This window comes from Peromyscus eremicus, chromosome 2, assembly GCF_949786415.1.
Source record: "Peromyscus eremicus chromosome 2, PerEre_H2_v1, whole genome shotgun sequence".
Taxonomy (NCBI): domain Eukaryota; kingdom Metazoa; phylum Chordata; class Mammalia; order Rodentia; family Cricetidae; genus Peromyscus; species Peromyscus eremicus.
In genome coordinates this window covers 39,827,599-39,850,081 of record NC_081417.1, presented here as the reverse complement: position 1 = coordinate 39,850,081, position 22,483 = coordinate 39,827,599, and the positions used below count along the sequence as shown (strand labels likewise).

Below are 22,483 nucleotides of genomic sequence, written 5' to 3'. Positions count from 1 at the left end.
GAGTCTTCTTTGATATAAAATTTAAATGAAAGACCAGGTACTCTCACATTCACCGTTTTGGTTGAGCATTCAAGAACTTTGTCTGATGGATAGCACCACAGATTCTGTACTAGTAGATTAGATATTTCTTCAAATAATCCTAACCATACGTTTTAGTTGAGAATGATGTCTTAAAGGTTCTGATGAGCCTCTAAAGGAACAACAAAGACTACTTCAGTAGAACACGGGGGGGGGGGGGGAATTAGTGTATTTGTTTATTTTTGTATCTGACCAAAGTACCTAGCAGAGACAACCAGGAAGGTTTATTTTGAATCGGATTTCAGAGGGTTTCAGTCCATCATGGCGGGGAGGGGAGGGCAGCCACTTAGTCTGTGGCAGCAAGAGAGTGTAACGGAGAGCCTGTTCACGGCATGGCAGGCCAGGGAGTAGAACGGGGTAGGGACCAGGCACTGGGTACAACCTTCAAAGGCTTGTCCACAGCGGCCCACTTCTGCCAGCTATCCCAACCTCCTGAAGTTTCCAGAATCTCCCAAATGGCACTGCCAGCTGAGGACAAGTATTCAAACATGAACCCATGGGACATTTTGGATTCAAACCATGACAATTAACATTTCACACCCCTCTGGCCACCAGCGTGGTTCATTTCAACCTTCCACCCTGGCTTTTCTAAGTCCTCCTTTTTAAATGTGTGAACCGTTCACGTCACAACGCCTCTAGTTTAATGCTTTTAGATCCATTGCTTATGTGCCGTGCATCGGTTCTCCCTTTTACTAATATCACCTGAAACTCTTTCCTTCAGTGAAGTCTCAGCAGGCTCTGGCTTCCCTTTTTGGTGGTGTGTGCTCAGAAACCCCCTATGTATAGGCGTATAATAGCATCTTATGCATGAGCGTATACATATGTAATACATACACATACATAAAAGAAGCTCCTTTTACTTCATCCACCCGTTTGGCATATACCAGCAATTGCTTCATGAGGTTCTTTTCTGATCTACGTGGTTGTTTTTGTCCAGGGAGGCATGGCCAGATCTGTCTACTGCTTTACATGACCTGGTAGCATCTATCCAAAAGCCCACTTTCATGCTTCCTTGAATAGCTTGATTACTGTCTCTTCTGGAAGTCTGTGACTCTTGATCCCCACAACCCCAAAGTCTGTGTCCTTTTTTTTTTTTTTTTTTTTTTTTTTGGTTTTTCGAGACAGGGTTTCTCTGTGTAGCTTTGCGCCTTTCCTGGAACTCACTTGGTAGCCCAGGCTGGCCTCAAACTCACAGAGATCCACCTGGCTCTGCCTCCCGAGGTGCTGGGATTAAAGGCGTGCGCCACCACCGCCTGGCAGTCTGTGTCCTTTTTAAAAATCAGTATTTTTCTAGCACTCAGTCCTGTGCCTCGACCCAGTGGATGACTAGTTTGAGAGAACAAGTCAGTAAGAACCTGCAATTTCTATTTTATTCTATTATTTTTTGTTGTTCTTTAAAAAAAATGCTTTCTTGCTTAAACATAGCTACAGTTCCATTTTACCCAAGAGTTTTACAATACACTTTTAAAGCTAATGAATTATGCAATACTGAAATATTAATGACGTAAGAAAAATAAGTGTGAAAAATATTGAATGTTACTGAACTGTCTGGTGTTGAGTTGAATTTGGAACAGCTGCTGTAGTTTTTTAAAGCTATCCACACCTTGTCAACACGGCAACTGTTTTTATTTCTTTAAAGGACACTGTCCTTAGGCTGAAGTGATGCTGGAATCTGAGCACTTAGCTCTTAAATTTCTTTAGGGGTTTCCCATTTCTCTGTGATGGGTTGCTTCCCAAACTGACTGGAAATGAGGATGAGTGAGGTTGCTCTTTGCTATCTAAAATACGAGCGCCCCCTAGAGGCGGAGTGTTCTGCACGGAGCTATGGAATGGCTTCAGGCCTTCCTGTCCCGCTAGGGAGAGAGGCCACCTTTAGGCCTGGGAGCCACGCCACCTGAGACTGTCACCAGTATGTTCTTACCAGCCATCGCTGGAGCTGTTTTCTCACATGACTTTCTCCTATGAGCGTTTGCGATTGTTTAAAGATTAAACGACTGTGAAGCTATGGGAAGAGTTGTATCAATATAGTAAGCCATTAAAATGCCCCTTTATTATTTCCCAGTAGTTTTAGCTCAATTGGTTAACTAGCCTTAGAACAAAAAGACAATGAGATCTGAAGGGAGCCACTCCGCAGGGGAAGGGAGCCGAAGGGAAGCATAGGGCTGTTCCACGGTAGAGCTGGCCGATCAGCGCACCAAGCTAATGAAGGGTGGATGCTGCGTAGGTTCGGTGTCACGATGCTCTGTAATAGCAGACTGTATGGTCATGTATGTTTTATTCATCCTTTGTTACGTTTTCCAGAGGGATAACCAATTGGCTGATAAAGTAACAAATGAAAAGTAACCCGACTCCATTGGCCTGCGCAACCCAGCGGCAAGGATGGAAAGGAGTGGGGCTTGGCTCTGCCACAGCGGGACGGCTATGGAGTAGGGCTCCTTTCCTGCTGCTGCTGTCGGCTCTCTGCACACCTGTTTCCAGACCCGGTGAAAACAGCACATTCTTCCTGTCGGAGGACAGAATTGGAGTCATAGGAAAAGGTACTGTGGGCTACTGGAAACACGCCTGAATTGCCCCGTCTTCAGGTTGCTGTTTATATAAATACGAATGCAATTAAGAAGCATTCATGTCCAAATAGCAAATAAATGATTATGCTAGGGACAGTGGTTACTTTTAAAACATGGCGTGTTATTTAGATTTTGAGAAGTCCCCCCAAAATGGCAGGGCCTGTTCCTTTCCCCAGTGACACAGCTACTGCAGTGTGTTGTCTGTGTTTAACCAGCTAAACTCCCAGTCCACACTCATGTCTTCTAGTCACGAAAGAACCATGCTAAGAAAGGCATAGTTTGATTCGTTTTTTCATAATTCACGTACTGCAGCATGGAAGAAGAGCACTCTTGGATCCCTGGAATTAGAGTTTTTAGAATATTAGTTTTATTGTGACCCAGTGCCCATCTCCAGCACAGCACTGACCCTTCTTTCAGTTCTAACCAGGACCCAGAAGCAGGTGAGCAGCATGCAGTTTGGTGACAGTGGTCAGTGCTTTAAGAGTATATGATGCTAGCAGAATTATAATGCAGCCAAAAAGTCACTTTCAACTCAGAAGATTAAGTATCACGTACTGGATGATCAACCATCAATTGCTTGATGACTTTGCAAGGCAGCACTTCCCCCACTGGATGGCTTATAGAATTCTGCTTAGGAATATTAGAATTGAAAAGTATTAAGAAGAATTTATGAAAATTAAATTTACATGCAAGATTAAATAAAGTTATGGGCCCAGTATTTACTACAGGTTGTTTAGGAAGAGGTTTTATAGGCAATTTTGACTACAGTTATCTAGCTGGTATTTCTTGGGACATAATATCTTCATTTTCATATAAGGATTTCTATGTATTACTCGCTCTGAGATGAAATGACACCTGAATAATACATGAAGAGTCTGGTTCTGAGCCCAGTGAGGAGATGAAGTGTATATTGTTGCTGCTTACACATGAAGAAAATGTGCAGTTTTCCTGCACATTTCAGAGCCAGCCAACTAATAACCACACTGGCCAACTTTTTATGATGTCCTAAATATAATACAAATGCCTCAGGACATTTTTTAAGTACCTTAATTTAGAGACATTGTATGTCTAAAGAGAATTTTTGGGGCATAAGGCAAAGAGGGCATAAAATACAGCAAACTCTACACCACCCATTGTGAGCACTGCCAATCTATATCATCAGGCAATGGTCCACTACTGCATTTAACTTAGCAGGAATAAATTATACACAGATTTCTCAAGGAAATGATGATTTGAAAAACCTGTAAATTGAAGGAGCACCAAGCTTACCTGGCTATAGATTTTTTTTTAGGAAACTAATCAGTGAAATCTGTCTTTATTTTTCCATTGGGAAGAGGAATGTAGGAAAGCATGGGCCTGGGGGCAGGGAAACATCCCATGATGATGTATCCAGGACTTTTCTCTGGAGGGCTTAGGCATAGCCCAATCTCCCTGTTCCACACCAGGGACAGTTTTGAAGGCAGCAGCCTTCAAAATAAAATCATAATGGTGTCTGAGGATATTGCCAGGATCCCTGGCCTGCCTTACTCCCAGTGGAAAGTGTACTAAATCAGTATGCAGGCACTCTCATCCCTAGGAACTTTGGGTGGTCCCTGTAAAACGTGTAAATGCTAATGGCTGGGATGCTTTGCTTGTAGATGAGACGCTCTTAGGCCTGATAAAATGATGCCGGATACCGAATCTAACACACTCACCTCCTATCAGGGACTGGCCAGCAGGGGTCAGCATTGAGAACCAGGAGCTTCGGAATGGAAGGTGAAGCGTGCTTTTTCATAGAAGACAGGGGCAAGTTTAGCAAAGACCAGAAGGCCTCAGGGCTGGGGTTGGTGTGGCTTCCAGAGCCCTGAGAGCAGCATGGGACTATTTGGAGATGCTTCAAGGAGTCTTGACGCAAAGAGAATCTTCTTTCCTACTTACTTGGCTTATTAACTGGTCTGCAGGCAGAAACTCCTAAATTTTTATGTGGCTCTTGCATTTCTTTACTTTGAGTATCTCCTCTCCATTTTCCTTTGAGTTCCCTCTTAGTCTACAAACAGTCTCACTGTATGTGCTGAGAGAAGAACCTGTCACGGTAGCCCTTCGATCCTGATGTCCTTCAGGGGGCCTCTCATCCTGGACACAGCTGCAGGCCCGCTCATAGCCCTGGTCAGGTACAGTGTAAGGCCACCCAGGTCGATGTCATCATCATCGGGTGATTTAAACACTGTGAACATTTTTGTGAACTGTTAGGCGTCTTACCCAACATGATACACCAAAGAACACAGGCTTAGAATCAGATTGATCCAAACTCAGCACTCACCTGTGTAAACCTGACCAGTTTTAGTTCCACTGGACTCAATATTATCAATTAAAAAACAAAAACCAAAACCAAAACCTGGGACAATGACATAGAGATTCACACTCGTGACCACTTGGAAGCTACCAACTCATCCTAAAAGGCTTCATAAGATGACATTAGTATACAAACTTTCCATGATTAAAACAATAAAAGACTACCCAGGTCCTCATCACCGTGAGCTTAACCAGCTGATTTGGGTAGTATCCAGAGACCAGACATTGCTGAAGACCAGACTTTCTGTAACTCTGTTTTCTACCGTGATGCATAAACTCTTCGCGTTTATTATTTTAAAAAGGGAGACAGTACTCCTGTGAGTCAGGTAACTCATGTTAACAGAGCCAATCTATGCCCTCCCTGCCTCTCTGAGGCAGACCTCAGAAAAAGGCAATTTCTCACTGGGATGCCAATTTATTTGTTTACTCTGGATTTTCTACTTTAAAGAAGGCCCACACTGGAGGCACATCGGAATCAGAAGGTGCGTAAGGAGCATGGAGTGAGATGAGCCAACTATTTCAGAGCCTCAGACCACCGTCTCTGGCTGCGTTTCTTTCAAGGAGAGTTGCATGGCCAATGAGACATGGATTCTTTGGCTTTTCCCTTTGGTAGTACCTAGTTGGTACGCAAGTCTTCGCCTCTGCATTTCCTTTCTGTCCATGTCCATGTCTGTTGTGGTATGAATGAGAAATGTCCCCCATAGCCTCACATGACTGGACACTTGGTCCCCAACTGGTTACTGCTGTTTGGGAAGGTTGGGGGACCTTCAGGAGGTAGAGCCTCACGGGTGGTGGGCCTTTAAGGGTTTGTAGACGGCCCTACTTCCTGTTCACTTTCGACTTTCTGAGTACGGCTGTAGTGGGACCAGCCAGTTTCCTGCTCCCGGTGGCATGCCTTCCCTGCCCGTTGCCATGTCTTTCCTGCCATGAGAGACTGCATCTCTCTGGAACTGTAAGACAAAATGAGTTCTTTCTCACTTATGTTAATTTTGGTCAGGGTATTTTATCACAGCAACAGGCTTAAATTAAGGCAGTGACTAATTACTCTTCAAAAACAGCACAGAGGAAACCTGGTTCTGTCGGTTTTATTATTCAGTTATCTGAGGTTTCCATCTGGTCTTATGAGCCCAGGAGACATTTATCTATTTAAGATAACTTTAAGACAAGGTAGTTCTTCCCAGATCCATCATGCTCTGACCTCCCAGTTTGAATTCATGCAGTCTCTCCCTGGCATTCTTCAGTGCCGATACCAGGATCAAGTGATATAACACATGCAGAGATGTCCTGACACATAGACGATGCTCTGTAAACGCCAGTTCCCTGTTCTCCATGTCTTCTGTGCCATAAAAGAGCTTTGACCATCTTATTGGTCAGAACGTGTCCACAAACACGGACTGCAAGCTTTGAGGACTAGAGATCAGTAGTGAAGAGAGACATGTGAGTGAGCAAGCATATTTCACTGAGCGCAGTAAACAAATTGTTCCCAGACCCACAAGCTGTGGAGATAAATGTAGCCTCACTGTTCAGTGTACTGCTCTGCTGTGCAACCACAAGGGCTCATCATCATCCCCTGCCCCGGAAGAGGGGCTTGAAGCTCCACCCTTCACTCTCATCGTCGGCCCCTGGTTTATATTTATATCATTGTTTCCCTTGTTAATCACACCTAAAGTATGAGCAGTATAACCTGATGCTCCTCCCACCCCCACCCTTCCTGCCCCTCAGGTCTTACATCTTTCTGGCTTCCAATGCTCCCAGACATCCCCAGAGGTATGACAAACGCTTTCAGAAGTATTATTGGGTCTTCTGAGAGCTATCCTCTGACCAGGCCCAAGGGTGGTGGCAGCAATGTCTCCTGTCAGTCTTCTGCCTCTGCTTTCTCTAGAGGAAAACTCAGGTATTTGTCTGCCTGAGGCTGCTTCTCCCTGGAATGTGGTCTCAAAGTTCCAGACCTTTAAGCCGGGCTAATCCCAGCACTCAGGAGGCAGAGCCAGGCAGATCTCTGTGAGTTCGAGGCCAGCCTGGTCTACAAAGTGAGATCCAGGACAGGCACCAAAAACGACATAGAGAAACCCTGTCTCAAAAAAACCAAAAAGTTCCAGACCTTTGTCCTCTTTAAGTCCTTAACAAGTGTCTGGGGAAACATCTCTTTGATTTCTAACTCTCTCTCTCTCTCTCCATAAGCCGAGCCTGATGATGCATGCATGTAATCCCAGCACCTAGGAGTCTAGGGTAAGAGAGTTGCTGGTTCAAGGTCATCCAGGGTATACAGTGAGAGGGTGGATTTGTTTTAAGTATTCTAGAACTATCTGTTGATTTGCAGGAGCCATGATGTTCTAAATAGCTTTAATTGTCAATTTGACACATCTTAGAGGGATCTGAGAAGGAAACCTCAACTAAGGACTTGCCTGGATCAGATTGGCCTGTGGGCATGCCTGTAGGGGGTTACCTTAATTGCTAATTGATGGAGGAGGGTTCAGCCCACTGAAGGCAGCACCATTCCCTTGGTAGTTGATGCTGGGTTGTATAAAAAGCTGGCAAACATACATACAAATAACATTATACAGACTGAGCAGGTTGTATTTATGTATTTGGAAATGTGTATGTATATATATATATATATATATATATATATATATATATATATATATATGACTGTAACAATAATTAATGAAAAAGAGGCTATGAATTTGAAAGAGAATAAGGAGGGGTGTGAGGGAAGGGTTGAAGGGAGGAAAGGGAAGGGGGAATGCTGTAATTAGATTATAATCTTAAAAATAACTTTAAAAAAGCTAGATAAGCACGAGCTGGGGTGAGCCCACAAGCTGCCCTCCTCCCTGGTTTCTGCTTTAAGTTCCTGCCCTGACTCCTCCAATGGCGGACAGTGACCTGGAAGTACAAACCAAATAAATACTTTTCTCCCTCAAGTTGCGTTCGTCATGGTGTTTTATCACGACAGAATGAAACTAGAACACAGAGCGTCTCTCGTGTTTTATGAGACAGATGACAAAGAATGAACACGTTTTTTGTTTTCTGTTTTTTGTTTTTTCTCCCTCAAATTGAAACCATTTTGAACCCTGACTGTAGAGAAAAGCCAATAAAGAAAAGATAACTGGGCTGGGAAGATGGCTTAGTCAGTGATGTGATTCCCTCACCAAAGTGAGGATCCGAGGTCCCCGTGTCCCCAGAAAAATCCTGCTACGGTGGCCCACACTTTTATTCCTAGTGTAGGGGAGGCAGAGACATGTGGATCTTGGGGCTGGCAGGCAAGTCAACCAAGCCAACTGACTGAGCTCCAGGCCAAGGAGAGACCATATCTGATAACAGAGATGGGTGGATTCTGAAGAAGAAAACCGGAGACCCACTCCTGACCCCCCACTCATGTGGCACATGTGCACCCACGCACGGACGTATGCGCACGCACAGACACACACACACAAACACACACACACACAAACTGCTTGCTGGGCTTTGATTTCTCCTTAGCTCTCTTGAATAGTTCTCCCCAGGCTTCCATCACCCGAATCAATCAGTTTCTCTTATCTCTACTAGGAATACTACATTCTGGATCTACTGGATGTATTTGGTTCAAATATCTTAGTATATCACTTATTTTTCCCAAATTATTCTTTACCAAAGACCTGGTGAGCACCTTCAACTTGAAGAACAGAGATTTAAGAAAAATCCACAATAAATTAGCCTGACTGGGAGGAGACTCCCCAGGAATCACCATAGGTGTTTGAGGGTATAAGGTACTTGGGAGCCATGGTGGTTTGAATAAAAATGGCCCCCAAAAGGAGTGGCACTATTAGAGTATGTGGCCTTGTTGGAGGAAGTGTGTCACTGGATGTGGGCTTTGGGGTTTCAGTAGCACAAGCAAGCCAGGCCCAGTGGCATTGTCTCTCTGTTCCTGCTGCCTGCTGACCCAGATGTAGAGCTCTCAGCTACCTCTCCAGCACTGTGTCTGCCTGCATGCTGCCGCGCTTCCTGCCAGGATGATAATGAACTAAACTTCTGGACTGTAGGCTAGCCCCAATTAGATGTTTTCCTTTATAAGAGTTGCCGTGGTACCAGGCAGTGATGGTGCATGCTTTTAATTCCAGCACTTAGGAGGCAGAGGCAGGTGGATCTCTGTGACTTCTAGGACAGCCAGAGCTGTTACACACAGAAACTCTTTCTCAAAAAAAAAAAAAAAAAAAGAGAGAGAGAGAGTTGCTATGGTCACGGTGTCTCTTCACAGCAATAAAACTCTAAGACAGGCCTCTTGGTTGACAATGGCCAAAACCTAGCTAAAACATGCTTAGAAGGGAGTGTGGAAGTGTGTAAATGTCTGTGTTGGTATTTATTGGTTCAATCTAGGAGAGGTTGAATGGTCCACTGTAAGAGGGTAGGAGCTTCCCAGGGTAGGCCTGGGAAGATCTAAAGCCAGAGGACAGGGTTCCAGGGACTTTCCCACCTCCAGCTGCTCTTCTGTTAGTTGGTTTCAGACTATTTCAGAGCAACTGACAATACTCAACTTGCCCATTTAATAGACACACTGGGTCACTGTCCTATGTAAAATAATCTAGGGATGAATGCTAATGTCTGGCTCGGATCAGGTAGCAGCTCCTCATCTTATCAGGTGAAACTTGAAACAGAAGCAGGTCTTTGGGAAAGCATGTGTTACATTGGAGACCTATATACTCCTCAGAAAAATAAAAAAGAGAGCTAATTGGCTGCTAGGAAGATTACCAGTTATAAAGATTTCTAGCCAGAATGACCCAAAGTGTACTTGATAATACTCCTAGATGACCTTTAATTCCAGATTCGAGGATTTGGATTTACTTAACTTGGAAAATGCTATATATTTATTATGTGTAACATGTTTTGAATTATGCATATTATGCATACATGGTGGAATGGCTAAATCAAGCTGATTTGCATATGCATTATCTTATGCTTTTTATGGTGAGAATGCCTAAGCTCTACCCTCGGCAATTTTTAAGAACACAGTACACCACTATTTGCTATAGTCATGGTGCTGTGTGTTAGGTCTTCTGAGCATATTCTTCTGTCTTACTGAAACCTTATATCCCTTACTAAAAGCTCTTCAGCTTCTCCCCACCAGTTCCTTGTAACCTGCGTCCTACTCTTTAATACTCTGAGTCCAAGTTTTGGGGTATTTTATTTTTTTTAATGAGGTCATGTGTTATTCTTTCTTCTGTGTCTGGTTTATTTCATTTAACATAATGTCCTCCAGGTTCATTGATGTCTTTGCAAACAACAGTATTTCTGTCTTTTCAAAGTGCAGTCTATTGTGTGGATACACACACCACAACTCACACTACACCATGTATGCTTAAATTGATTTCGTATCTTTCTGCTATGGACAGCACTACAGTGAGCTAAGGATGCAGATTTCTCCTCAACACATTGATTACATTTCTTCTCAGCCTACACCCAGTAGTGGCATCTGCTGATGCATCCATAGTGTTATCAGTCAGTAACTGTCAGAATCCTGCTATCCAGCAAGATCGTGGACTCTCATTCAAAGGGACAGCAGGATGGTGTCCAAGCCAAACAGGAACCCTCCTTTCCAATCCTTTTCATTCACAGCCTATGTGTAGTGTGACTTGTGGAGAAGCCGACTTGTTACTTCTGTTACTAGAAGCGCCAGAAGCCAGAGGAAAGGCTTTCGAGGTCCCCAGTTACTGTGGCAGTTTTTCAACATTGCGGGTAGTCACCACGGCTCTGGTACCAAGAGAGGAGTGAGATGGGGGACTGGAATAGCAACTCTAGTTGTTAGAACAGATGAAAAGTTCAGTAGTTTACCAGGTGGAGTGGCGTCCAGTGGACATGATTGATTTTGTGTTGTGGTGGGCAGTCAGGATTCCTTCTCCTACTTTTCCTGTGTAAGATCCTGTAAATTACGCCCCTCTGACATCCAGGGACTCCACTTTCAAGGAAGAGGAAAATGTACCAGGTTCCATGGCTAGCTCTTGACCCTTACAATCTTATTATTGGGTAGGCTGCTTTTGATCTCAGCACCTTGAGGCAGTTGGATGTCACTTTCCTCTTTAAAGAAGCTGAAGGTTCACAAAAACATTTTGAAATTACATTGTTGTTTTTAGGACAACCAGCCATCACTAAACCTTGCTGAAGTCTTAGGACTTCTAAGATCACTGTAACCAACCAGCTAACAATCTGTAGCTTTTGCTTTTGTCTGAGGAGATAACGGCCTGGACCTTGTCGAAGGAGAGCTGGGAGTTCCTCCAGCTGTGCCTGCCTGCCACTGCTGTGTGTAATGTGCCTCTTTTGATGCCTGTCTTACCCTTACGCTGCTTCAATGACTTGGCCTGACTAGGGGTGCCAAGAGAATGAAGAAGAGACAGACACACATCCCCAGGAAAGCTGGGACCAGTTGGACTGCACTTTCTGTTGGAGAAACTTCAGCAGCCCAGAAGCATGGCGTGATTATTATATACAGTAGAACAGAGGGCAGTGTTGTTGCATACAGCTGAAACAGGAAACAGGGTTATTACAGATGAACAAGGAGGCAGGGTTCATGGTATACAGCTGAACATGGAGGCAGCTTTAATCTCAGAAGGGAGCAGTCTCTAGGGAATAGTCCAGTAAACACCCAGGGAGAGTCAGCTACAGTGGGCATTTTCTTCACACACTATCAACATCCACATATAGACCAAAAGGAAGGCTTTGCCATCCCCCTGAGCCTCACCCGGAGCTGAAAGGGTTGGCCATTTCCATGGATTTGAGGCTAGGGTCCTTGACACGGCCAGCTCACGACAACACACATTCACTTAGGACTTGACACACTCAAGGCTTCCTCAGCTCCCCACAGATGCCACCATTGTCACCAGGGATTCTTTGATCTGTCCCCCAAACCCTGAAACCAGCTCCTTAGCCTTGGTATATTCATTCATTCACATTGGTTCACTGGAGTGTGTGTGTGTGTGTGTGTGTGTGTGTGTGTGTGTGTGTGTTCAAGAGATGGGTATGCATCTTTCATTTAGAATGAACATATTATCTTTTTCTGATTTTCTTTAATGGTTTTTAGCTAGTGTTTAATTAGTATACAAATTAGGGAGTTCCATTATGCCATTTTCTCGCATAGATATTGCTCACTATACCTTGTTCATCTTCTTCACCACTTTCCTCGAACATTCCTCTCTTCTCGCTGTCTCCTTTCCTCTCCTTAACAGCCCCTCTACTTTCACACCATATAAACATATGTGCATATAGTTAAACATAGATTCTGTGTGGGAGACAAATAGGAAATAATTTGTCTTTCTTCTCCCTAATCCTTGCTTCTCTAGACCGGTTCCCCTTCCATCATAGACCCCCTGTCTATATCTAGATCTTGATTGCACATATAAGAGGGCAGAGACAGTCTTTGTCTCTGCGCATGGAGCTTTTTTGCCAGAACTGGTAGTCCCCAGTTCCATCCGTTCCCCTGCAAATGAAGTTTTCATTCTTCTTTATGACCGAAGAAACAGCATATGCTTGTACCACGTTTTCTTTAGCCATCCATCTGTCGAGGAGCATCTAGGTTCCAGATCTCAGCTGTTGTAAACAGTGCCGTAAAAACAGTCATGCGAGTGTTTCTGCACTTAGATTCTTCTGGCTATGTATCCAGGAGTGGTGTGACTGGATCATATGGTTCTTCTGCTTTTAGTTTCTTGAAGAAACTCCATGTTGCTTTCCATAGTGGCTGCATCACATTAGAGTCCCACCAGCCCTTCATGAGGGCCCTTCTTCCCTATACTCTAGCCAACAATTTTTTTTCATTTTCTTTCTTTTTATTTTGAATAGGGTGCTCAGTATAGTTTTAGTTTTGATTTCCCTGGTAGCTAGAAGTGTTTATTGACCATTTAGAGTTCTTGAGAAGTATTGAGTCAATTCACTTGCCCATTTACTAATTGGATGATTCGTGTGTGTGTGTGTGTGTGTGTGTGTGTGTGAGAGAGAGAGAGAGAGAGAGAGAGAGAGAGAGAGAGAGAGAGAGAGAGAGAGAGAGAGAGAGGAGAGAGAGGAGAGAGAGGAGAGGAGAGAGAGAGGAGAGGGAGAGAGAGATTTGGAGTATATTAATTAATCCCATGATAGATTTATAGCTGGTAATGATTTTCTTCCATTCTGTAGGCTGTCATTTGCTCTATTGAATGTCTCCTTCCCTGGCAGAAGATTTTAATTTTATGCATTGCTGCTTGTTACTTTGGAAAATTGTTTCCCCGAGCTGAATCTTTTTCTAGAAGTCTTGCTTATATCGAAGTGTTTTCCTTTATCAGTTTAGAGTTCGGGGGTCTTATGTTAAGATCTTTGATATATTTTTAATTGACTTTTTACAAGTCAAGAGAGATACAGTTGCATTCTTATACATGTAGTTGGCAATTTTCCAAGCACTATTTGTTGAACACTTTCTTTATCCTTAATGTATATTTTGGACACCTTTGTCAAAAATTAGGTTGCTGTAGCTGTGTGGCTGTATTTCTAGGTTCTCTATTCTACTCTATCGGTCCATGTGTCTGTTTCTGTGCCAGTATCATGGGGGTTTTGTCACTTTGGCTCAGGAGTATAATTTGAGATCAAGTATTGCAATACCTCCAGCATTGTTCTCTCTGTACAGGATTACTTTAGCTGTCATATAGATTTTAGGATTGAGTTGTCTAGTTTTGTGAAGAATGCCATTGGAATTTTTATGGGGATTGTACTGCATCTGTAGATAATATTTAGTGATATATTTTTAAAATATTAATTCTGCTGACCAACAAACATGGAGATTTTCCCATCAATGCTAATGTCTTCTTCTGCATCTCAAAGTTTTTGTTATAAAGGTCTTTTATCTCCTTGGTTAAGTTTATTCCAAGTTATGTTTTTAAAGCCACTGACAATAGTAATACCCACACCCAGGCAGAATTTATTGTTAACTTCATATTTGGATATTTTGCTACAAGTGTTTATCGAGTCCTAGCGTTTTCTGCTGGATTTGTTAAGTCTTCAAAATTCTGAATCATGCCATCTGCAAGTAAGGATAATTTGACTTCTTTACTATTTGTGTCCCTTTTAATTTTTTCCTCATGGCTAAGATTCAAGGCATGTAAGAGTGAGGAGAATGGACACCTAGTATAGTTCCTGATTTAGAGGGAATGTGTTCTGTTTTTCTTATTTGGTATGTTACTGTGGGCCTTGCTGTAGAAAGCCTTTACTATGTTGAGGTATATTCCTTACATTCCTAGGTTCTCTGGGGTTTTTCCCATGAGGGATGATGAATTTTGTCAAGGGCCTCTTTCTGAGTCCCTTGAGATGATTATGTGTAGTATTGTACTGTTCATCTATGTATGTTGACCGATCCTCGAATCCTGAGTGTAGGATTCAGTGTAGGAGTTTCTCACTGTGGTCTTGGATTCAGTCTGTATTAAACTGACATTTTTTTCTATATTCATCAAAACTCTTCTCTTTTTCTTGTATCTTTATCTGGTTTTTGATTCAGGGTAATCCTGGTTCATAGGATGATTTGTGTCCCTTGGCTTTCTTTTTTTCTTTCCTTTCATTTTCCTCCTTCTTTCCTTCTTTTTTGGAACAGTGTGAGAATCACTGGTGTTGGCTCCTCTTTAAAACTAATTCTTTTAAAATTCTGGTAGAATTTGGCAATGACTTCTCCAATTCTGTGGTTTTCTTAGGTATGAGACTCTTCATTACTATTTTAATCTCATTGCTTATTGTATATCCATTGATTGATGTATTTTAATTATAGCCTCTTGATTTGGGTTTGGTAGGTCATAGATTTCTAGAAATTTACCCATTTGTTGCAGATTTTCCAGTTTATTTGAATGTGTTTTCAATTTTCCCTGATTATCCTGTGAATTATTGGTATCTATCATAGTGTTTCTCTTTTTGTCTTTAATTTTATTAATCTCTCTCTCTCTCTCTCTCTCTCTCTCTCTCTCTCTCTCTCTCTCTCTCTCTTCCTCTCTCTAACTTTGGTTAAGAATTTGTCAATCCTGTTTTTCCAATCACTTTTTCAAAGAACAAATTTTTTGCTAGATTGTATGTATTGTTCTTTGATTCTCATTTCATTAATTTCATCCTTATTAATTTACATCTACTTATTTGGGGTTTGGCTGGTTCTTGTTTTCCTAAGGCCTTAAGGTAAGTTACTAAATTCTTTGAGATCACTCCAATTAAACATTTTAATTATGAGCAGTTATAAATGTTCATCTTAGAACTGCCTTAGCTGAATCTCAGGTCCTATTAAGTTCCGGTTTTATTTTAATTTTTTCAGGAATTTAAAATTTTTCCTTGATGGATATTGTTTTCTTTAAGTGACCCATTGACCATTCAAGAACATGTTGTTCAATCTTTAAGTACTTGTGTAGTATCTGTAATTTCTCTTGCTATTGCTTTCTAGTTTTATTCCATTATGATCTGATACATGAGATCACTTGAATGCTAATTTGGAAGAATTTCCATATGCTGCTGAGGAAAAAAGTCTGTCCTACAGCTGTTAGATGGCATAGTCTGTGTGTTGAGTCCATTTGATCTATGGTGCAGGTTAACTCCGAAGTTGCTTTGTGGATTTTGGGCTGGATGATCTACCTGTTGGTGAGAGTGAAATGTTGAAGTCACCATCACTATTGGGAACCCCAATGTTTGATGCAAACATCCTTACACTTGTTATACTTGCCTTTCTTGTGTGTTTTGTTCTTCCTTTGAGACAGGGTCTAAACTCACTATTTGCTTGAGGCTGGTCTTGAACTCCCGATTCTACTCTCTCTGCCTCCTAAAGTGTCACAATTACAGATGATTACAGGTATGCATAACCATATCTGGCTCTGTTATATTTTCTTCATGGGTTGTTTCCATTATTATTATGTAGGGGCTGTCTTTATCTCTTTTGGATAATTTTGGTTCAGAGTTCATTTTATCATATAAAGATGCCTATGCAACTTCCACTTGCTTGGTAAATAGTTTCCTTCTTAATCTGTATATTTGTCAGTGTGGTGTTTTACTGGGAGACAATGGGTAATTGTATTTTTGTCTTTTAACCCAATCAGCTAGTTTTCATCTTTTAATTGGAGAGTTAAGGCCATGCAAATGTAGAGTTTTTATTGATAGACGTAGTCTAATTCCTGTAATTTAAAAAAAATGGTTGCATGATTGTTCTTTTCTTTCTGTTTGTGTTTGGGGTTTGCTGTCTTTCTGTTGTAGACCTGATGGTTCATTTCCAGCTTCCTTCTTTCAGACATTCCTCTCTACAGTTGTATTCTTCCCTGTGCTTTCTTGACTGAGACTGTTTTGCTTCCTCTTGTGTGTTTAGATTCCTTTAAGTACTTTTCAGCAGTGCTTTAGTCTGTGTTTATGCTGAAATGTTCTTATTTCTCCATCACTTTTAAAAGATAGTTTTGCTGGGCCTAGCAATCTTGGTTGGAAACCATTGGCCTCAGGGCTTGAAATACATACTTTTATAAACTCCTGCCTTGGGGTGATTTCTGATGTTTTTTAAATGTGTTTACTTTTGGTTTTTGTTTGTTTGTTTGGTTGTTTGGTTGGTTGGTTTTGGTTTTGGTTTTTTTCAAGACAGGGTTTCTCTGCGTAGTTTTGGTGCCTTTCCTGGATTTCACTCTGTAGACCAAGCTGGCCTCGAACTCAGAGATCCACCTGGCTCTGCCTCCCGATTTCTGGGATTAAAGGCATGTACCACCACCACCCAGACGTATTTTTATAACTATACATATCAGTTATTCATCTGGCATTTTACCCATGTCAGTGTCTTTGAGCTCAGAAATTGAGGAGCTGTGGTCTGGAGGGGTCATGTTGCCTTTCCTTTTCATAATTCTTGCATCTCTATTTTAGTTTGAGCATCTGTTGGTTTGGATGTCTCTTCCAGTTTTATTGAGACATATTAGTAAGTAGCTTCTTTTTGAATGCTAATTGCCAGCACCATTCATGGGCGGCCGGGGGTGGGGGGGTGGGGGAGCTGCTATAACAGCAGCAACGTCAAACTAAACAAAATATAGACATACACTTACAATTGATTAAAGCCTAGTCATACATCAGTTACCATAAAATAGCAAATGGCAAACGTAGAGCAGAGTGTATAGTGAAGTTAAAAATCATCCAGAGTAAAGGTAGAAATGCTAGCTGAATGAGATAAAGGGGGCGGGAGAAGGGGGAAGTAGAGGGGCAGAGTAAATAAAGGGAAAAGGAGAGGAGTAGAGAAGAATGTTATAGAGAGGAAGAGGAAAGTTCAAGAACTTGAAAATAAAAATACTGCCCAACAACAGAAAAATACATAAGCAAAATTAATATAAGGATGCAAATCAACTATAAAACCTTAAAAAAGATAAAGTAATACCAAGGTATTACTAAAAATATAGTAAAAAGGAAAGGAGTGGGCAAAAAGAAAAAGGAGATAAAAGGATTGCACAGGTGGTGGTTATTGTTGATGACCAACTGAGAGGATCCAGAGTCGTCTGGGAAGCAAATCTCTGGGTATGTTTGTAAAGGAGTTTCCAGATTGAGTTCACTGAGGCAAGAAGACCCGCCCTGGGTATGGGCAGCAGTATTCTGTGGATTGTAAGGAGAAGTAAACTAAATACTAGCATTTATAGCTCTCTGCTTCCTGACTGTGGACGCCAAGGGCCAGCTGCTTCACACAGCTGCTGCCATGACTCCATCACTACGACAGACTGTAGTCTCTAACTGTGAGCTCAAATGGCTCTTCCTTCCTTAACTGACTTTTATCATTTGTTTGGTCACACAACAAGAAAAGAAACCAATACACATGCATCAACAGAATCAGAGGCACGGCAAAAACGAGGACATTTCTCCTTTAAGACTAAAGATGATGTAGAAACACTGCTAAGACCCCAGTGAAAGAGAAACACAACACAGTAAAGGGGGTGCTGCGGTGGCTTCCTTTGGGGTCCTCTGGGACTCGAGTCTTCTGGGTGGACACAAGAACGTGATGATCAGTTGGATTCGCAGACTCTTGTCTGTTCTATGGTCTATGCTGGGCTGAGCCTGCACAGTGTCTTCCAGAAGCTGTCTTCTTCATGTTTCTGTCTTTCCTTCCTGTGTACCAAGAGATTCTGCTAGCCATATTAACCGTGCATCTTTGACCCGGCCGGGTTCTCACATCTTCCCAAAGGTGCCTCAGTCTGTACACTCTTGTGTGGCTAGTGTTCTAGACAGGCTACCCCCAGTGTCCTGGTAGAGGGGAAAGCAAACCCCTAAAGCACTGGGACACACACAGATGTCTCTGCCTCTGTTCTTTCCTGCTGAGTATTATGTAGAGAGGTGTGACTGTTGATGTCAGGCCGTCCCCTGGAGTGTGAGAGGTCTCCGTTGTGAACCTCGTGATAGATAGTTTGATCTGTCTCTAGGTGTCGACCTACCTGTTGACTTCAGGCTTGTGTTTACCCTCAGGGTAGCTCAGTTTTAAACACTGGGTCCCCTTCAAGATCGTACCTAACCACAGACCTCTGAGCCGAGGGGCAGAGTGTGAAATGGAATCCCCCTCCACGCCTGACTTGGTCCACTGGAGGAGTCATTCAGTCTCACGGAAAACAGCCACCGGCTTTGAGATTTATGAGAACAGTGGGCTTGACTGTGGGGAGGATTGTCAGGCTCTTTGCGTTAGAGCCTCGGGGATGGCCTTTTAGAGGGAGTTTCTGCCTCCCCCACTCCACATTGCAGAGCTGTGTGTAGGGTGCTTTTTGCTGAGTCGCCCTTCTGTGCCTCAGCACCTTTCAGGAAGTTGTGTTCACTACCTTCCTGAAGTCTCTTAGCTCTTTATTTTAGAATAAAAAAAAAATTTTATTAATTAGTTAACTAATTAATTGTGTGTGTGTGTGTGTGTGTGTGTGTGTGTGTGTGTGTGTGTGTGTATTTACAAGAACACACATATGTGTGCATGTGTAGAAGTCAGAAGACAACTTGTTGGAATGGGTTTTCTTCTTTTACCATGTGGGTCCCTCAGGTCAAGCACAGGTCATTGGGTTTTCTGGCAAGCACCTTATCTGCCGATCTGTCTTACCAGCCAGGAGAGATGGAATTACATGGATGACTGTCCCCATGGCTAGCTAAATTTGGAAAACGTACACACATAAAAGATACACAAATTTTATGCAAACAAAAGAAAACACATTTTAACCTATGAGAGCTGATTCTCAACACTTCTGGAATAGCTATCTATGTAAAGGCCTGTTCTGTTTGTGTGGCTTCCTGCAGTCTTTGACTGGAAACAGCTTTTAGCTCTCAGCGTTTCCTCCCCTCGTGTTTTACCTAGCACACAAGGACACTTCAAATTGTCGTTTTACCCAGGGTTAAAAATGCACTTTCTTCCCTTGCGGGGGTGGGATCCAAAGCGTGTCACCTTCATGGCTGTTTCCCCTTCGGTTTTGCAGCTTGAGAAATGGAGTGTAACATACCCAATCAAAGACAGCGGACGATGTCAACAACAGGAGTAACTCTCTACGAAATTCTTGGCCTGCATAAGGGAGCATCGTGTGAAGAAATTAAGAAAACCTACAGGTACCCTAGAAGTGATGGGGGCGGGGGACAATTCCTGTGCTACCATTGGTGGTTTCTGGTGACTGGCAAGTGGCGCCAAGTTAAAGGCATAAGCTTCTTGCCAAGGCCAGGTGATCTGAATTTTGGACCCGTGTTTCCTGTTGTATAACATCAACAGTTCCGAAGAGATAGGCATAGCAGTGATCTTTGAAAGAATTACTGTGTGATGCCCAGCCTGAGAAAAGGATAATACTCTAAACTGGGAGAGGAAGTCATCAAGGAAGAAGGAGGAAGAAAACCTAAGCCAATCAGTAGCTGCACTTTAACCCATGTGACATGACATCACTACATCTGGTAGACAAGTTTGTCACAAATGCTGTACTGTCAATCACACTGTTGAAACCTTTAGTTTGGATCCTTTCCATAGCTGATTTGTCTCTAATAGTTATTGTAGGGAAAAACCTGAAATATCATTTTACTTAAAACTCTAAGGAATAAAAATACACATAAAGTATAAAATTGCTGATTTTAAACTATCAAAAATGAAGATAATGTGTATCTATACTTTTACCTTAAGACAGTTTTCATGGAGAGTTTGCTTCCTTTATCCTTTCCTGTCCAGAGAAGACAGTAAAAGATTAAACTGAATTTGTCTACAGTTTCTACCCATCTTTCTTTCTCCTCAGTCCTGTAATGAAAACATCTTGATGTTATTAAATGTCTTGTTTTCATGCCTGTGACCTATGTTTATTCTCAACTTATCTAGACATTTTACAAGCTATTATTTAACACGGAAGTTCTTTTAATCTTTCTCTGTGCTTAACATTCTGTATATAAATCACAATATTCCCTATTGTTTCCTAATTGAGGAATAAAGCTCTTCTTTCATAAGACAAAATGAAGCAAAACTTGATCATTTTAATTAGTATCTTCTTGATTTTGTCTTGAACTGGTTTTTTTTTAAACTTACAGTTCTTTTTTAAATATGTGGAATTTAAAAAATTTGAAATAGACAAATTGTTAGTAACTTCTGTTGTGTCGTGGTCATACTCGTCTTGGCTAAAAAGCCCCTCTGGATTACAATATTATAAAAAGATCATCTCCTTTCTCCTTTTAGTACATTTATGATTTTGCTTTGGCATTAAATCTTTGATCCTTTCAGGGTTTAGCTTGGTATAAGGAATGAGGCAGCATTCCAGACTAGGTTTTATCAGCTCACTAGCCCACCAATATTTATTGACTTCTCCAATTTCACCACTGATGAAACCTTCTTTGGCCTTAAGCTTCACCAGGTGATACATTGTAGGAGCTGATGAGGCCTCAAGAATCTTACAGAAGTGACAGTCCTCCAGGCCACCATTTGGATCCAGTGTTTAGAAAATGGCGAAGGCTGATTAAGGTCGATGTAGATCTTCTAATGCACATTTCACTCGGAGTTCTAGGGACAGAGAAGTCCTTACTGCTTTGTTTACCATAAGAGCTTTAAAAAGTGTGCCTAGCTAGCAGTGGCACAGCCCATGACTAATGAATGACCTCCTTGGAACATCACTGAATCTCTCCTAAGGTTTCAGGCTAAGCTGGTCTGTGGGGACATTGGCAGTGGGAGTCAGAGCAATTGCATTTGAGGTTTAATAACTACAAAAATGAGGAGTTAAGCTACATCAAACTTCCTTTCCATTCTTAAAGCTCAATTTACAAATATGACTTTTAATTGCCTTTATTAATTTTGGAAGCTGAGATTTCAGGTCATATCCTAATTAAGGCATTAATTATGCCGAGCTGCTTGCAAGTTTAGTAATCACAACATAAAGTCTTTTCATGTAATCAGTGTCTTGCCATTAATTTGGTTTTAATGTCAAACAAATATTATTTTTCAGCTGATTAGGGTACTAGCATGCTGCCCAGAGCATCTACTTCTGTCTAAATTAGACATTTGTATTCTGCAAGTAATTCAAAATGTAGGAGCAGGCTGCAAATCCACTGAGAGTATTATTCTTATACTCAGAGATCTGGATTGAAGCAGTGAGAGCACAGTGAAATGAAAGGCCAGTGAAATGTAATAAAATTACCAACTGCTGATCCATATGCTGCTTGACCTCCATTATAATCCTTGGTTGTCCTCTTGAAAACAAGATTGAGTTAGGAAGTTTCTTCTTTTACCTTTATTCTTACTTTTGAATAGATATTAAACAATATATTCATTGAGTTAAAATAAAAACATACACGTTCCAGGTTACCTCCTCAGGAGAAACAATATTATTAATTCCTTGCATACCTTTGTGAGGAGACCTAATGCCTATATGAGCACATAGAACTTCTAGACTGGGCAAGATGGAGTAGAATTCTCTCTCCCTGCCCTTCCTGATACGCTTGGCTGCAGTTCTTGAGAATGATACAAGAGACAACTAAAAAGAACTCTGACAGCTAGAAGGGGTGAACTGGCTGATGACCTCAGGATCAAAGGATTAACACAGCCACAGAGCATCCTATGACTCTTCCACTCCTCACCTATCAGAAGATTACCCAGTCAGGGCGTTTTCTCAATTCCCACCTGTTCTTGCAGCAGAATAAACCCAGGTAGCCTTAATCTTTCTCCAATTGAAGACATCACCCAATAACCCTAGACAATCCCTGCATGATAGAAAGGTTGTCAATTAAAAGTTCCTTGACCGTAAGGATAGGGAAGCACTTTCGTGTCTTATAGGCTGAGGCTCCCTCTTCCGCTCAGAGACTCCGTTTGGCCGAGGACACTAGTGTGAGTGCTTCTGCAGTAGGCAGTCAGTCCTGAAGTGTGCCTTTGTCCAAGGAGGGCAGAGATTCCCTTCCCCCACCTAAAAGCAGCTCAGCCTAAGTGAAGTCCCACTCAGCTTCCCAGGTTCTATAGAGAAGGGTGCCAAAAGGCTCAAGGAGGGTGGAGAGTTGGCTCAGCAGTTAAGAGCACTGCCTGCTCTTCCAGAGGACCCAGGTTATCCAGCATTCACGTGGGAGCTCACAAGGGCTGTAAT

The 22,483-nt window shown here is 42.1% G+C and overlaps 1 protein-coding gene across 1 annotated transcript in view; it reads left to right on the top strand.

The window, feature by feature from the left end:
• Dnajc5b (DnaJ heat shock protein family (Hsp40) member C5 beta) overlaps positions 1 to 22,483 on the top strand; it is a 75,863-nt gene that overhangs the window by 20,027 nt on the left and 33,353 nt on the right. Inside the window, exon 2 of the mRNA XM_059254038.1 lies at positions 19,373 to 19,499. Within this exon, the coding sequence (XP_059110021.1) occupies positions 19,381 to 19,499 (119 nt within the window). The 5' untranslated portion in view covers positions 19,373 to 19,380. The remainder of the gene's footprint in view (positions 1 to 19,372; positions 19,500 to 22,483) is intronic.